This window comes from Micromesistius poutassou (assembly GCF_964030765.1).
Source record: "Micromesistius poutassou genome assembly, chromosome: 13".
Lineage (NCBI taxonomy): Eukaryota > Metazoa > Chordata > Actinopteri > Gadiformes > Gadidae > Micromesistius > Micromesistius poutassou.
The window spans coordinates 2,967,483-2,983,808 of record NC_140283.1 but is presented as its reverse complement, the minus strand read 5'-3'; the positions used below and the strand labels follow the sequence as shown (position 1 = coordinate 2,983,808).

General features: G+C 42.0%; 4 protein-coding genes across 8 annotated transcripts in view; 1 reads left to right on the top strand and 3 right to left on the bottom strand.

The window, feature by feature from the left end:
* Positions 1 to 107: 107 nt before the first annotated feature.
* On the bottom strand, positions 108 to 8,046 carry cracr2b (calcium release activated channel regulator 2B). The gene is made up of 18 exons (XM_084477812.1): positions 7,992 to 8,046; positions 5,783 to 6,036; positions 5,587 to 5,698; positions 5,202 to 5,349; positions 4,738 to 4,884; positions 4,501 to 4,591; positions 4,328 to 4,423; positions 3,868 to 4,055; positions 3,664 to 3,735; positions 3,468 to 3,522; positions 2,690 to 2,770; positions 2,500 to 2,607; positions 2,167 to 2,293; positions 1,979 to 2,060; positions 1,358 to 1,472; positions 695 to 802; positions 519 to 595; positions 108 to 233 (listed from the first exon to the last, which is right to left on the bottom strand). Exons 2-18 carry the CDS (start codon positions 6,032 to 6,034, stop codon positions 152 to 154), a joined length of 1,941 nt encoding a protein of 646 aa, XP_084333938.1. The 5' UTR covers positions 6,035 to 6,036; positions 7,992 to 8,046; the 3' UTR covers positions 108 to 151.
* Positions 8,047 to 8,605: 559 nt separating this feature from the next.
* On the top strand, positions 8,606 to 10,294 carry tmem138 (transmembrane protein 138). Its single transcript, XM_084477231.1, has 4 exons — positions 8,606 to 8,955; positions 9,187 to 9,358; positions 9,692 to 9,767; positions 10,057 to 10,294. The coding sequence occupies exons 1-4, from the start codon at positions 8,828 to 8,830 to the stop codon at positions 10,167 to 10,169; spliced, it is 489 nt and encodes a 162-aa protein (XP_084333357.1). The 5' UTR covers positions 8,606 to 8,827; the 3' UTR covers positions 10,170 to 10,294.
* Positions 10,295 to 10,399: 105 nt separating this feature from the next.
* Positions 10,400 to 12,620, bottom strand: tmem258 (transmembrane protein 258). The gene is made up of 4 exons (XM_084477028.1): positions 12,552 to 12,620; positions 11,320 to 11,429; positions 10,767 to 10,895; positions 10,400 to 10,662 (listed from the first exon to the last, which is right to left on the bottom strand). The coding sequence occupies exons 1-3, from the start codon at positions 12,552 to 12,554 to the stop codon at positions 10,769 to 10,771; spliced, it is 240 nt and encodes a 79-aa protein (XP_084333154.1). The 5' UTR covers positions 12,555 to 12,620; the 3' UTR covers positions 10,400 to 10,662; positions 10,767 to 10,768.
* Positions 12,621 to 13,105: 485 nt separating this feature from the next.
* myrf (myelin regulatory factor) overlaps positions 13,106 to 16,326 on the bottom strand; it is a 24,177-nt gene continuing 20,956 nt past the window's right edge. For all 5 annotated transcript variants that reach the window (XM_084477462.1, XM_084477466.1, XM_084477463.1 and 2 more), the window contains 6 exons: positions 16,289 to 16,326; positions 16,047 to 16,140; positions 15,870 to 15,932; positions 15,623 to 15,728; positions 15,442 to 15,516; positions 13,106 to 15,283 (listed from right to left, as the gene is read on the bottom strand). The exon at positions 16,289 to 16,326 is cut by the window's right edge and continues 193 nt beyond it. In XM_084477462.1, coding sequence (XP_084333588.1) covers positions 15,194 to 15,283; positions 15,442 to 15,516; positions 15,623 to 15,728; positions 15,870 to 15,932; positions 16,047 to 16,140; positions 16,289 to 16,326 — 466 coding nt within the window. In that variant the 3' untranslated portion in view covers positions 13,106 to 15,193. The remainder of the gene's footprint in view (positions 15,284 to 15,441; positions 15,517 to 15,622; positions 15,729 to 15,869; positions 15,933 to 16,046; positions 16,141 to 16,288) is intronic.

The window sequence follows — 16,326 nt, the reverse complement described above, 5'->3', positions numbered from 1 at the left end:
TGTTCATAGAACCAAGTGCCAAGCACTAACAATTGTTAGGTTAATATATGTACATTAATGCATACATCTATACATTAAACACTGTGAATAGTCATCTGATCCAGTCCTTCCAATCCAACCATTGTGCTTTCACAAGGTGCTGTTTGGTCCATCAACAGCAGCTTCTTGTAGCAGTGTTTTCAGCGAGTGTCAGTGTGTCATTACATTGGCGGTCTTGCTGAGCCACTAGCATCCTATGGAGAGAGAAATTTAGTTCCGTTTCCATCCATCATATTAACTATGTATGCTTTCTTTACAGTACAGTTCACTATATCTCTTAAACTGTTGTTAACTTCATGTCAACCGACATTAACTGAAATTATTTTTTCTCTCCAAAAGGCATACAAAAGTCACAGAGTGACTTCATGATCAACAGTTATTGTTTATTCAGTAGGCCATTAACTAATGATTTATCACATCCACCCATCTTTGCTTCAAAATGTACAGAGATGTAAACACATATATCGTATATACCGTACCGGGCCAGCTCTGACATCAGTGTTTCTATGTTGTATCCACTCCTGGCACTGCACTCATAAAACTCAGCCTGGTGATCCTGCACACATCATCACAGTTAAGTCCATTTAGTAAGCTGCTTTATGGTTTCTGCAGTAAAAAAAACAAAACAACCCTAAATCAAAACATAGCTGCTCACCTCTGCAAGTCTGTGGGCCTCCTGCCTCGTCACCTTCCTGCTCGTGTCATTCGCCAGGTCCTCCTTGTTGCCAAGAAGCATCAGCACCGCTCCCTCACATTTCCTCTCCTGGAAGACACTGAGAACACGTCAAAGATACTCTCAAATAGGAGTTATATTAGGAAACACAGAGCAAAGCTACTCCCAAACGACTGACAGACGTTTTGGAATGTGTAAAGGAACATGCCTAAAGCAATCGTTGGTAATATTTTTAATGATTATCAGAAACAAGACGTAACACTGACACCAAGGGTTGAAAATGGGTACTGCAGTCCAAGTTCACACTAGTGGAAAGTTGTGCTCGGCACCGTCTCCCCAGACCCGAAGTACACGCGGGTCGCCAGGTTGGGGAAGACAAGCGCATAAGGAGCCGAGAGCAACATTTAGCAATGATTAGAATTTGACAATGTTAATGTCATAGCTAATGTATATGTTTTGCAATTTATTTAGTGTTCAAAAATTATAAACCAGCACATGTGGCATCAGTCTTGAAATCCTCCTTGAAAGCCCGAAAATACTGGCTGTAGCATTCTCTGATGATTGTATGATTAAGTACAGTACATACAGCTTCTTCTTTAAACACCTGTTCCACTGTTGATTGAGTGTCAGAGCACCTGTACTAACCTGTACACAGTCCAGCCACTCTCTGACCGCCAGGAAGGAGTCACCGTCGGTGATGTCATACATGCTGAGGATCCCGTCAGCCTTACGGTAATACTGCTGAGTGACGCTGCGGTACCTGAACTCAGAGGCAGGGTGACACCTGGACCACGTCAATAGGTAGGCCTAATACCTTGAATACATAGTAGGCAGGCCTTATAGCTGCACCACGTAGAATAGGTAGGTCTAATACCTGAAACACTTCAGCTAGGTAGGCCTAATACCTCGAGTACGTAGTAGGTAGGCCTAATAACCTGAAACACAAGGGATTGGTACAGGCCTTATACCTGGACCACGTAGAATAGGTAGGCCTAATGCCTCAAACACATAGAATAGGTAGGCCTAATAACCTGAAACACAAGGGATAGGTAGGCCTAATACCTCAAACACAGAATAGGTAGGCCTAATACCTGAACCATGTAGAATAGGTAGGCCTAATGCCTGAACCATGTAGAATAGGTAGGCCTAATGCCTGAAACACAAGGGATAGGTAGGCCAAATATCTAAAACGCATAGTAGGTAGGCCTATTACCTGAAAAACACAGAATACTTGCAATAAATGCATCACACACGCAACATACCTACCTCTCCTGTCCCGCAGTGTCCCAGAGTTGCAGGACCACGTTGATGGAGTCCAGAGTGATGTTCTTCATCTGGTAATCTATCCCTGGAACAGAGGGGCTGATGCATTACACAGCAGACGTATGTTCTTTACTGAACACAGCTGGCTAGAAATCCACGGAAGAGTGCGACGTCAGACCCAGGGGCCTTACCCACAGTGGAGCTCAGAGTGTTGGAGAAGTGACCGGTGCAGTAATGACGGATGAACGAGGTCTTCCCCACTCCAGAGTTCCCCAGGAACACCACCTTGAACACTCGCTGAGGACTAACCAGTGGCCTCTGGAGGTCAGAAGGAGTGACCACAGTTCAGGTTTACTTCAACAGAAATGTTCAATCAGGGGTTGTTTGTATATGATAACACACCAGACACACATTCTCCTACTCCCACCGGCTGCAGCGAAGGATTACTGTGCAGGCGAGATCATTCATCAAATTGTCACGCAATAAATTATTTTCTGTTTGCAGGGAACAAATATTTGCGCTACCTTAATGTGTGCATCGTGTTGACACCCCTGAGCACTGGATGAATGTCGTCTTTTGGGGAGGTTTGCGTGTTCTTCCCTCTCCTGCTCAGGCTGCCTGGCGGAGCTCAGCTGTCTTTAAAGTCGATTGGACACACAATTAGTCCGCGAGGCAGAGCAGTTGTTACGGCTGGTCAAACTGTATGTTTCACACACACCTTTTCATTGGGTTTTCCTGAAGTATGTAGTTGCCTATTAAAGACCCTTGCTTCCGCAAAACCTTTAGGATGGGGCTCTGAAAAACGTGAAAGGGTTTTGAAGATTAAGGCAGAGCAATGGTTTATTAGGATATTAATATATTGGTATTTCTAGGTGATTTGTATGTTTGCGTGCATTGCGAGATATTGTTTATATCTTGTTTGAATTGTTATTTGTGTGTAAACCTGTAATCAAGCAAGAAGTCCAATACATCAATAGCTTAATTTATTACAGTACATAGTACTCATAATTGAATAACAGATGATGGCATATTAACAGCATTCTACATGAAACAGTTTTTTGTTACAGTTTGTACAATTGTAGTTGTTTTGACAGTGAGCTATTTGAGGTACAACAACCCTTCAACCATAGTTGTTACATTTTTTATCTGTGCAGTAGCATTCAATCCAAAGTGGACTATAAAGTGACCATTTCCATTCCTCCTGGTTCAAACTCATAGTAAATTAAACAAAATACACGGTTCTGTTAAGCAGCAGAATACAATCCTTATTTACATCACTCAAACATAACACAAACCAGAAACTGTTCACACAAGACAGGCAATCTGGTTCATCTGCATAGTTATTGAGTTGACTAAATAACTAAATAACACTCAAAACAAATGAAATAATGATCAACAAAGGGAAGACCTTTGTGACTGGGAGAAGTATTGTTTAATGGCAGTAATATTTGGGTTTTGGTAGAGTGGTAAAGACAGTGCGTCGAGGACTAACCCTCTTCTGGGCCTGCTGGGTGTCCGTCTCGTCTCTCAGCCTTTTGTTCATGTCCCTGCGAGGTAAAGCATAGAAAAACACAGTAAATCAGGGCTGAATCTCATTGACTTGATGGAAATGCTAGTTTAATTCAGTTCAGGCCTATCATATTACTATCACCAGCACTATCACCAGCAGACCTGATGTACACGCTTACCTCAGAATGTCAAGTTGTCTTAAAAGGCTTTCTTTCTCCTTTTGAATGTTTCTAGACACCTTCAACACATTTCTAAATAAAAGTAGGCACACAATATTATTGAACGACACCGATTTTTATGATACCGAGTTGTGGAAGTGAAGAACAACTTGTTAATTATAATTATCATTATAATCATCAAACACTTTCAGAGAGGAACCTCACCGTTTCTTGGCGTCCAGCTCCTGAGCCGCTGTGGCGTGCACCAGGCTGAGCTGTCTGTTGGCGGCCTGCAGCTCTTCCCTGGTGGACTCCAGCTGTTCCCGGAGCCGAACGTTGAGGCTCTGTACCTGCTGCTTCTGCTCCTTGACGTCGGCCTGCTCACAGCTCAGAGCACGGACACTGCCCTCCAGCTTGGTATAAACACACGGGCCACATCTCCTTCACTGAACCAAGGCTTCCCAGGAGGCCTTATGCCTCAGACACCCTTGAACGCTTATCGTGTTTCTATTGCTCTAACAAAATGTATAGCCGCCAAAAACTATTGCATTTTTTATATAACATACCAAACAATCGGTTGATACAAGCCTTTGTTATTGGTATTAGGAGAGCACTAAACTGACCAGCTGCTATTAACAATGTGTAGCACACTGGTGGGCGTCAGGAGGCCTGCTGGGATGCCTACCTCCCTCTGCTTGGCCAGACTGCTCTCCAGATCCTGCTCCCGCATGCTCAGCTCCGCTTCCAGATGTTGTCCTCTCTCCCACTGTTTAATACTGTCCTGGATAAGGCAACAGCCTCATTAACTGGCTGGTCATTTGTACGCAGTGGGGACAACACACAAAAAAAGGAGCCTACCCGGGTCTTTTGTTTCTCCCTCTCCGCCTTCAACTGGCTCTCCATTTCTTCATATATGGATTGCACTGTGCGATCGTGCTCGCTCTCTCGCCTAGAACAAGCCAAACGGAGCTACGTGAGATCAAACGCAGAGGGAACATCGGTAAACACACATGGACCCTTGAGCACAGACTGTATGTGCAAGTGGACATGCAGCGGAGCCTGGGACATGCAGCTGAGTCTGGTACTAGTGGGAACCTGCGCAGGGCCTGCTCCAGGCTGTCTTTCTCCTTGGTGCTGTCCTGCACGACGGCCACAGCGTGGACCAGGATGTTGTCCAGGACAGTGAGGAGCTCCGGTCTCTCCCTCTGCAGTTCACACCATAAGGAGGACACCTCCCACTGACTGCCACATTACACCAAACAAACACACACACACAGCACAACAGACAAAGTCAGGATGGCTTGGGAGACTCATGTCTCATGACTCATGTCACATGTATACAAACTGCAGTACATGGTTTCTTCCAAATAATGAATGTCTGCGTTTTATGTTTATTGTCTACATTAAATAAAATATGAATACTAAACGTACAAAAGACTGTACGTTTTGTGCCATCCTTTGGTCATAATTCAAAAGCCATATCGGAGTAAGTTAGGCAAGTTAGACATTGGGTGGGTTAGAAAGTGATGACACTAATCATTTCAAGGGCAAGGTCTTACTTTTTGAAGAGGCTGTCTGCTCCCAACTCCATCAGCAAGTTTACAAACCGGATGACTCCGGGGTCGTGGTTCCAGTCCACAGGGTCTGGCTGAGCCCGCCCCTCATCCTGGCTTTGGTCTAAGCTCTCGTCTAGCACCATGATTCCTCCTAATAGAAAAGGACAACATAGTATAGTGAAATGATTCGTTTATTTATGTAATTGAGGCTCTACACTTGAACAGTGAACAGTATAAGGGTTATGCAGCCAGCTCATAATTGCCTACAGGAAGGCTTTGCCTGTTGTGTACTTTGCCTCACACCTAGCCACTTGACTGTCTGTGTAAACAGCACACTATGTAAATAGACAGTCACATCTTGTGAGTGTCAAGAGCCCGTCCCACTCACCAAGGCCCGCGTTAAACTCCACAGGAGTGAGGAATCCATTACTCTGTCTGTCGAGACTGTCGAAAACGTCCTCCAACTGATCCAGGGACAGTGGTAACTCTCCTTCCAGTCGCTAAGCACAACGAGGAACAACAGTATTTCACATAAAAAATGTAAACCATGATATTTGAATTGTATTCCTCCAGCAGCGCTTTACCTGCATGTCTCTCTTGGTGATGAATCCTTTGCCCTCTTTATCACAAAGAACAAACAGCTCCCTGGCTTTGTCCATGGTCTGTGGCTCCTGGTGAGGCATGGCTTCCCTGGCCCTGGGTGAAGACAACCGCGCTCGGACTGGGCTGGACACGGAGCCCCCAGCGGAGGGGCCCCTGGACCTGGGGCTCCATGAGGACACCTCTCCGCTGCCCTGCCCCACCAGCACCTCTCCGTCGCTGAGCCACTTGGACATTGCTGTCGAAGAGTGACGGGTTAGCTCACCGATGGTACTCCGCTTGTCTTGACAGGAACGTTAACGAAAACTGTCTGTCCGCGCTGTGCTGATGAACCAGTACAGTGAACCAGGACAGTGAACCAGTACAGTGAACCAGGACAGTGAACCAGGACAGTGAACCAGGACAGTGAACCAGGACAGTGAACCAGGACAGTGAACCAGTACCAGTGAAACCGACGGTGAGGAATAATAATAAAGAATGTGTGACAAAGGCAGAGTTTGAGGAGCAAAACAAACAAAGAGGTCTGGTCTTGTACAATCAAATGTGTTTGCTCATTCACTGCCTGTCATGAAGAGCTTGTCTAACTTACTGACTTAGGACACCCTTTTCATGTCCTTTACACCGATGCGTTCCAGCCGGTGGAAAAAAAAAGCCATATGGCCAAATTACATTCTAGGGGCCAAACAACGGAAGCTGAATGTCATTCATAGTGGAATTTGTTATTTATCGCAAGAGACATGTGCTGTCCTTAAATTAGTGTCTAGTTAATATATTAGTTATTATTAAGTTATTGATTCAACCAAAAAGCCAATGAGTATTTCTTGCATCTGTCATTTAAAGCAAAAGCCACCATTCCTTTTAGTGGATGAAGGGAGATCCATTTAAATGTGTTTGTTTTCCGTGTTTGAGGTCAGACATAGGCCTGGTGCTATGCATGCGCCCTTGTCAAACACAAGTGGGAGCAGAGCCAAAAGGTGCTGTGAGCACTCTCTGCTGCTGGTAGCAGCTGTTACCAGTGTACGCTGAATTGATGCATGGTAAATCTGAACTTTGGCAAGCTATAGATATGGCCAATAAATATATATATATACACTGTATGTATATATATATATATATATATATATATATATATTTTTTTTTTTTTAACTTTACTTAAGGTTATCCTAAACCTATGGTCTACCCTAGTTTCTAAACACATAATCAGGAGCAATTTGCCTCGTTGACAAATGTTATACAAATGTATTGGTCACTAACAACCAGGATGTGGGCATGTATGGTAAAAAAAAAAGAAAAGAAAAAAGAAAAAGAATAACAACAGGATTTAGTCCTATGAGGTGACGGACGAGTCTTGTTCTTCGAAGGGAGGGAGGATGAGGACAATGAGGGAAACGAGATGCAAATAAAACATTTGCAATGGTTTTTATTTCCATGATAGCCTGGTTGCAGGCCATTTTGTTTGGAAAACCACAGAACAAGAAATTCGTTTCTGTGATTTATGCTGTACTGTGGCACAAAAACATATTTCAAGTAAAACGTTTCTGTTATAACTATATTGAGAATTAGCCTACTAGTAGTGAAGTTTCAGGTATGTAGAATAGCACTGTTCTTCGACATGAATATGTCCAGTGGCATATCTGAAGTCTCAAAAGGTTTATAAATGAGCTGGAGTCCAGGGAGGAGTTATCAAGATAACACCTATGTAAACATTTACACTTTCTCAAACTCTGTGAGTGTTCAAGCAGCAATGTAACTTTTAAAAACACTTAAACACCCGTTGTGAGGTGCCTTAAATGCCCTACATTTACACAAAGACATGATATCCTGGCCCACTGGGTCCCAGACGGAGCGGGTAGGGAACACACCATGCGCTGGAGGAGCAGTCTATGGCCAGGCCAAGTCGCTGGGTCGCTACCTGACCTTCCCTTACTGGTCAAAACAAGGTACAAAACAAACGTTTTGTTTGGACTTCATAAAGAAACAATAGATGTTTAAATTACGGATAGCCTACGAGTCGATAGAGCAATGAAAAGTATCGTCTATCTAAATACAGCAATCCATAGAAAAATAATACTACGTTACCTGACACCAATAAACGCTATGAAGAACTAACTTTCAGATGAGGTGGGTACACGAGATCAATAAATTACCTACTATTAAATAAATAGTTGCGATTTACAAACTTTGCATGCTCACCTCCGACGCGCCGGACCTTCAGCTGTGTGTGAGTGTGTTTGCGCCACCTTTGATCACCATCCACCTTAACACACGCATCTTCTCCAGCCACTGGGCGGCGCTGTTGTGTGGAAATTAGTTTCACCGTAAAGCTTAGTGTAGCTCATACAGCAAATATAGAAGAAACCAAACTCATTTGCTGCGCAAATATCACAAACTCCACGGTACGAAGAAGCGTTGCCATAGAAAACCCGGAAATGCTTAAGAAAGCGCCATGGATGCGTAATCTCGTATGTGACCTTATGTAGTTTGTCTAGGTACATGTTTTTTTTGTGTGGTTGTGTTCATCTTCGGGCTGATGATTGTAATTTTGGATATACCTTTAAACGTAAGGGATCGGTTGTCGGGATAGCAAACGTGATCTGGAGAAAATCAGTGTCGGTCATCCAATAAGCCCGACAAGATGTGTCCGCGGCAGCTGTGCGAGCTTCTTTACGATCGTACACTTTGAAATACTGACGGTGAGGTGGAGTCTGTTCGGTAACGACCACAGCATCCCGCAGCATCCCACGTGTTGCTACAGGACTGAACGGAGGCGGGGGGCGAGATGTCGACCAGCGGGTCGAAACAACGCAGAAGCTTCCTGGTGACCTGGGATGCCACATTATTGTAATACTGTCAGAGGGAACCGGAGGACTCCTTCCAACACCAACCTGACTGGATGAAGAAAAACGGTCTAAAAGTCACATCTTGTGGCGACCTCTAGCCTACTACAGCCCACTATATACACATCGACAGGTCAGTTCTGGTCCCAATAGAGCCGACAGGGACGCGTCCTGAGGCACAACAAGGCCACCATGCTCCAGACTAGCAACTACTCCCTGGTGCTGTTGATTCAGCTGAGCCTGCTGGCCTATGACCTCTTCGTCAACTCCTTCAGTGAACTCCTTCGTGGAGCGCCTGTCAATCAGCTGGTGCTGTTCACGTGAGTCACCGATGCTATTGAATGCACTTGTGCTTGTGCAAATCAATGAATTAACTCATTGATTTGACTCATCCATAGCTCAAGCAATTAGATAGATTGCATAATCTAGCTAATCCAGATTGTGACGGCCATTTGATGTCCAAATGTTTGCCTCAAAACAACCAGGTTACAATTGATTCTTCCCTTCAATCTAATACTCACCATAACAAATACTTTGAAATGTGATTCCAGCATCCAGGATATTGCCATCCTGTTCAACGTGCTCATCATCCTCCTGCTGATGTTCAACACCTACGTGTTCCAGGTGGGCCTGGTCTCCCTGCTGCTGCAGCGCTTCAGGGCTCTGCTGGGGGTCTCCGCCCTCTACCTGACTCTCAGCATCTGCCTCCACTGCTGGCTCATGGTAGCGTCACACGTATGATTGTCCTTCAGCAGATGCCTTTGTACTCATCCAACATCAGGGGAATGTTTTACATGTATGTTATTAACAGGCTGGTAGGTAGGTTGGTCCTACCTCGTCAAAAGATAGAATGCGGCCATTGGGATTCGAAACCATGAACCTTTTAAGCTGGGAATAATTGATTTCAAATGATAACCCCTTTGCAATATACATGCTCTCTACCTCCACACCAGCTTGTGTGAAGGTAGAGCGTGCTGCTTCAGAGGTTACATATACTGTAAGTGACCTGTGTGATGTTAATCTGAGCTTCATAACTAACAGGCGTTTTACTTACAGACCCTTCGATGGGTCGATTCAAACAGATTTGTTTGGACCAACGGCCTTCAAGCACTGTTTGTTTTCCAGAGGACAGGTAAGCAGCTTATTGTATGTTGTACATCCTGCCACTTAATGTATGCCCTGGCAAAAAAATAAATAATAATAGTACTTAAGTGTAGCATCCTATTCTATTTATCTTTGTTGTATATGGGGAATCAGTTAACCAAATAATTATTGGTGCTTGGCACTATGAACATCCTTACTGTACCGACAGCGATATTGTTTCACCTTCTTCTGACAAATGTACTTATTAAGTCGCTTTGGATACAAGCGTCTGCTAAATGCCCTTAATGTTAATGTAACAGTGTGTGTGCGCTCCTCAGGTGCTGTGCTGTATTATTACCTCTACAAGCGCACAGCAGAGTTCCTGGGCGACCCCAGACTCTATGAAGACTCTCCGTGGCTGCGTGAGGCCTTCGCTAAAGCTCGTCAGTGAAGGAACGCAGTGTTCTGCCCTATAGTTGCCTTGAGACATGTTTGATGCCATTTTTTATTTCAGATTTTATATTTATATTTTTGTGTTAGTCAAATAAACTTTTTAGTTTTAGTAATCAAATTGCATCCCTGAATATCCAGGACTCATTTCAACAGACAACTCTTATTGTTAACCAGAACATTCGTCTGGGGTTGTTTTTTTTTCAGGATACAATACTTTCCACAGATAACTTCTAGTCAGTTTTTTTTAATGATTTTTACTTGCTTATGGTATCACACTTGACTACACGGATACCCATTACATTTTAAATGTCCAAAAGTTTTAAAAAAGTACATAACGCAAACAATTTTAGAAATATTTTTTTACTGATTCAATGAAAAAAAACGTCCACTTGATCCCACAATCGTGAAATCCAACTAAATCCAAAATCCATTTCCCGTTGAGTGTGATGTTGATTCCACCGGAATGTTGTTGCTTTCTTTGACACACAAAACTACAACAAAATAATACAGAAAATCATGTCAGTTAACCATAATAACAATATAAAAACAATAATCAGAGGCCATTGAACGATAATGTGTAGGACTCAAGACATACCATCATACATATATTCCGACCCAGAGCAACAGGAATAGTACACCGAATCCCATGAATAGTGACGCCACAAGGGAGATGAGAAGCTCTTTGTACACATCTCTGGTGTACTTCGTGGACGTCACCTCATATCTAACCAGAGGTTAAGGGAGGGAACTCAATTACTGCTGAGCCACATGCAAGATGTTGGCTCATCTCTTTCATCCACAGAAAACCAACCATCGAAACATTTACTTTTGACAAACTTAACGTCATTAGGTATGGTACAATATTGTACACATTAATGGTAATGAGTTATTGTCACTTTGTCTGCCTTTCCATGAAGTAGGCACTTAAAAATCCTCATTAAAATTTATTATTTATATTAAAAAAATAATTAAAATAAAAGAAATAATTTTAATAAAAGGACTATAGAGTTTTCCAACTTTAAGCTCCAAACCTCTACAACAAATTCACCTTCATGATTAAACAATAGACAGACATATTTCTTACACACATTATAGTCTCATCTCAAAACGCTGGAGAAACGAAGGTGTCTCTACACCTGAAAGGATACACAAAGAACCATGCGGTGAAGAACATGCCAATGGCCAGCAGGACCACAGTGAGGTGGGGGAACACAGCCGGGTTGACCGGGCTGGTGTATCTGGTCATGGCCTCAAGCTCCTGCAAGGAAGGGCACAGGTGCATCATGGGAAGGAACAATCACCATCTTCAATTTGGATCCAGGGCTGACTTGACCGCTCAAGTGGGCTGCCATTTGTAACCATTTGATATTTTTAGACACTGTTTACACTGCTCTGCACCTCTATCAGTATGACAACGGTGGACAGCTGGAAGAAACAAAACCCACCAAACTCAAGTTTAAGTTACCTTACTAAATCTATGAGCATTACATATCCACTAGTGTTGATGGTCTAATGTTTGGAGCGTTCCACCGTTTGGAGCGGTTAAATTAATATGGGGACATCTTTAGTGTGGAATGAAAATGAAAGTAGGTTACTTTATCATATAGAAATATTCCTGTGCTATGACACAATATTGTATTTATTATTATCCTATCCTTAACCTTACCTAACCGTGCCTGTTTCTGAAGTGTCCAGGAGTAATCATAAGTACAATTTAGGTAAATACAGTCAAATATATCCATAGTAATTGAAGAAGTAGAGTGCACCACCAAATTCAAACAATACAGTACTAGTAGGCCTATGCCAGTGTTAACCATAGTTGATATGGTAGCAACGGATACTTAACAGACTGCTGTAAAGGACTACAGTAACAGAAATTCATGGATGATTGAAAAAAAAATAAAACAGGATTAAGCTCACCTGACCGCAGTGGGACAGGTGCATTGAAAGTAATTAAATAGATCTAAGTTACATTAAAATCGAGATGCATTTTCAGAGTAATACATTTAGGATATCATGATGATGGCGATGGTGGCAGGTTTAGCAGTAGACGGCTGCAGCCAATAAAAGGCTGCAAAACCACTGCCAACAACCTGGAGCTACAAGCAACCAATTGAACTGTTCCCGAATCAATGCATATTATAGGTACTATAGGCAGTAAGAAGGCAAAATAACGATTGTTATGCGGATTTGTTTCTGCCCAACAACCAGAATGAACGGGAGCGTTCACTAGCCTGTATGTGTCGCCCATACAATCAAAATATCTCTGACCGAATGGCTTTTAATGAAGAGAAAATCGCTACGCTTGAAATAATGTATAATATGGCAACTCATATTTGTCTCAAACTTAAATAATGCATCTTTGATCATGTTACCGTACCATTTTGTAATGCAGAGATACTCCTTCCACGGGTGTCCAAGAGGAAAAGGCCACGTACTGACTACAGCTTCCTGGTTCGCTCCTGACGTTTACGCGACGGTCAGACCGCGTACTACCACCTAGTGGTGAGAAGGAGGACGGCTGTCTCTTAAACCGATCAATAATAACAGTTATAACAGTCTTAACGTGACTGTGTGTGTGTGTGTGTGTGTGTGTGTGTGTGTGTGTGTGTGTGTGTGTGTGTGTGTGTGTGTGTGTGTGTGTGTGTGTGTGTGTGTGTGTGTGTGTGTGTGTGTGTGTGTGTGTACAAAAACAATTCAGAATTAATCTTGAAAGAAAGCAACCGTCTTTGAGAGACAAGACATGTACTTTGTATTTCAATTAGCTGCCAGAGTGCATGAAATAAAATCATCATAATAGAGCTTGTTGATTCAAAATATTCTGCTGCAAATATTCCATCCAGAATGTTCAACAAAGGACTGCCAAGAATCAGCTCTGCTTTTTATAACATCTTTATTGAAAGCATGCGTTTGTGTTATTACAGTTTATGACAAAACACATATAAGGGTCATGTGGGCAAACAACAACAATGACAACAATGACAACAACAACAACACAGTTAAACAACACAATGAAGGAAAGAGAGAACAGATTAAGGAAGAGATATGAAAAAAGATAACATGAAATCCCCCAAAATTTGAAATCATGCCATCGTTGACGAGACATTGATTGATAATGAAATTGTTTCCATTAAAAAAAGTTAAGATATTAATATAACATAAACAAATTGAAACATTGCAGTTCATCAGACTATTTGATACCAGTTTATATTTACTGGAAAGAGCAATAATATGTCATATATACAGTGCAAAAAGAGCTAAGCTGGGTTTACTATGCTTGCTTGTGCATTATAAATAAGCTATGATAGGACATTAAAGTCGTATAATCATATTGAAAAAAATATACAATGTTTTCATAGTGTGCATAACAAATAATACATATAATTTGTTAAATGACTGCTTATATGTTTACATATTGATGTTTCAAATTCAACGTCATACTCATCCTCGTTTCCCCAAATTAATAATAAAAATGAAATGCATGTTCTAAAAAGTTCTCAAGTGCAATCAATTCAACTAACTTATTATTGCTCCCCTTGGACACATTATGGAAAAATACTAAAAAGTATTTAGTGAATCAAAGGAACATATATAATTGAAAACATTTAAATTACCACAATGCAAATACTGTAATATTAGTCAAAGTTTGTCCACTCTGCATGTTTTTGTGTGTGTAAAACTTAGGTACAAATTAATAGTTTGAAACATCCAGAACATGTATCAAACTATCTGGTGCATGATCATCAATGTGAATGAGAATACACCTGGTTGAACAGAGAATATATCAGTTTGGTGACAGACTAAAAAAATGTAATACCCATAGTTAACACATGGTTTATATCTGTGCTACATCTGCTAAGGTGTATGGAAAAGAGCGAGCAGGAAGCTATACGATAAGATATGCTCCTCAGTTGATATGCCAGTTGCAATCGTTGCATTATATCCAGTTAACCAATACAGTGTAGGCCATTCCAGTGTCTTTGAGAAATGTCATTGCTAGACAACACTTTTCTTCCCAGAAGATGATGCAACATTCAGTGTTTCAACTCTTATGCGCTTTTCCAGTTATATGGTTTCCAGAAATGCTTATTACATGTAATCCCTGAATGAAGTGAGCAAGAGTCATGGCACAGCCAAAATACATTCAGGGAGGAATGGTATGGTCTGTGTAATAAACATGGAAATATTTAGGTTTTTGGCGTTTGAGAGCAAACCATTCTCTTCTCCACAGATTCTTAAACGGTATTTTCTTCTCTGCGTATTCAGTGTATATTTTATAGAAATACATATCCAGTAATAGCTGTGGCCTCCAGCACTTTCCATAATATGTAGACCTTTAACGTGCCAGTGTGAACTTTTGAGGTATATTTAAAATGTGAATCGGCCATTATTTATTCATGAATGTACAGAATCAAATGATCTTTGCTCCAGTGTATACAACTATTACTAAGGATGTTTCATGTTTTAAGGCTTACATCACATTTTTTTAATACATACAGAATAGTAGAAAATAGAGTACCAAAATAGACCAAGCATCGTTATATTTCCGGTCCCCTCTGGCCTTTTGAACTGTAAGCTGTACATACGTGGTTATGGTCTGTGCTAAGTATGAAATACATTTAAACAGTGAAACAAAATAAGTTGCACAGTTATTGTTGTTAATTTTGATGTTATACTTTTCAAACAGTAATAATTCATTGTAAGGCAATGAAGAGTTGTCATCTACAAATGGCTTTTTACTGAATCCAACAATGATAATATTCAGTGACAAAATACATTTATTTTAAAACAAAATAAAAACATTAACCAGTGTTCTCTAACGTGATCGCTACAGCACTTCAAATATCATCAATAAAAATGAACGGTGGTAGAAAGCTTGTCTCAATACCAGCCTCCTTCCTGCTAAATCAAGATTGAATGTGTCAAATACACAATTCCAACAGGACCAAGTATAACTACTAGACTGAATAAGTGGAGTCTTGGCTTGCTGTTACAAGGCACTTGACCAGATCCTTCGGTGTCTTATTGACAGCTGCTTTGAATGAGGAAATAGTAGTCTGAGTATAAGGCAGTTGTTTCGTTCTCCTCCTTGCTGGAACAACCTACATCACTCTTTAGGAGGAAAAATCCAGAATATGATGTTAGCAAACAGGTATCAAAACCAAACTCATGTAAACAAAATCATAGATAGAGTGTACAGCCAGAAAGTTGATACTTTAGGTAAATTCAAAAGGGAAATACATGTGACAAAGATATAACTGTTGACTGACCGACAGAGTGACACGGAAGTGATGGATGACATCCTGGGCCGGTAGAGCGGGTACGGACCTCAGGTGCAGGGTCCCCTGGGAACAGCGTTACAGACACTTACCCACGGGATTCTACCTCCACACACAACGCAAACATGGAGGGATCTTTTTTTTAAAATCTGGATTAAGCATCACTACATACCCTTGTAGAGACACTCTTTCCAGTGTAGAGACGTGTCTCGTTGTGGTCCGGGCACAGCCGGCCCCTGGTGTACCCACACTGCTGCACCCACACGCTTTTGTTGGACCTAAGATAAACAACAATGAATACACAAGTACAAACGTGCCTGTGAAATTTGGACTTCTTAATGCAAGGCAGTAGGGTTTTAAGCTACTACAAAGTGTGTGTTGTTGTTTTGAAGTTTTGTGTTGATGTTTCGTGTACTCACGTCATGTGCAAAGTAATCTGTGACATGGAGGAGTTCCTCTTTCCGTGGAGAGATATGGTGTAGCTGAGGGTCACAAGCAGAGGAAAGGTTAAGCACCGAATAACCTCAATTCACGCTGAAACACAGCCTCCATTCTCCACAGCTTGAGGGAGCTTTAGGGCTGGAGCTCATGCCCACCTGCAGCTCTCTGGTGTTGGGCAACTCCGGGTCGTGATCTGCTGGCCGGTCTCCAGGATGTGCAGACCAATCAGAGAGGGCGCTAGCGTTTCCCCTGTGACGGAGAGAAAAAGTCTCAGTGTGTTTGCCACTGTAACCACAACAAGGCACTCTGAGACAAATCAATCAAACGAAGGGCTTGACTAATGTTTGCCTCCTGCACACAGTGCGTAGCGGAGGAGTGTGTGTCTGTGGTCAGCTACCCTGTGTGTGTACGCTCCGCTGTCTGCGTGGTGACGGC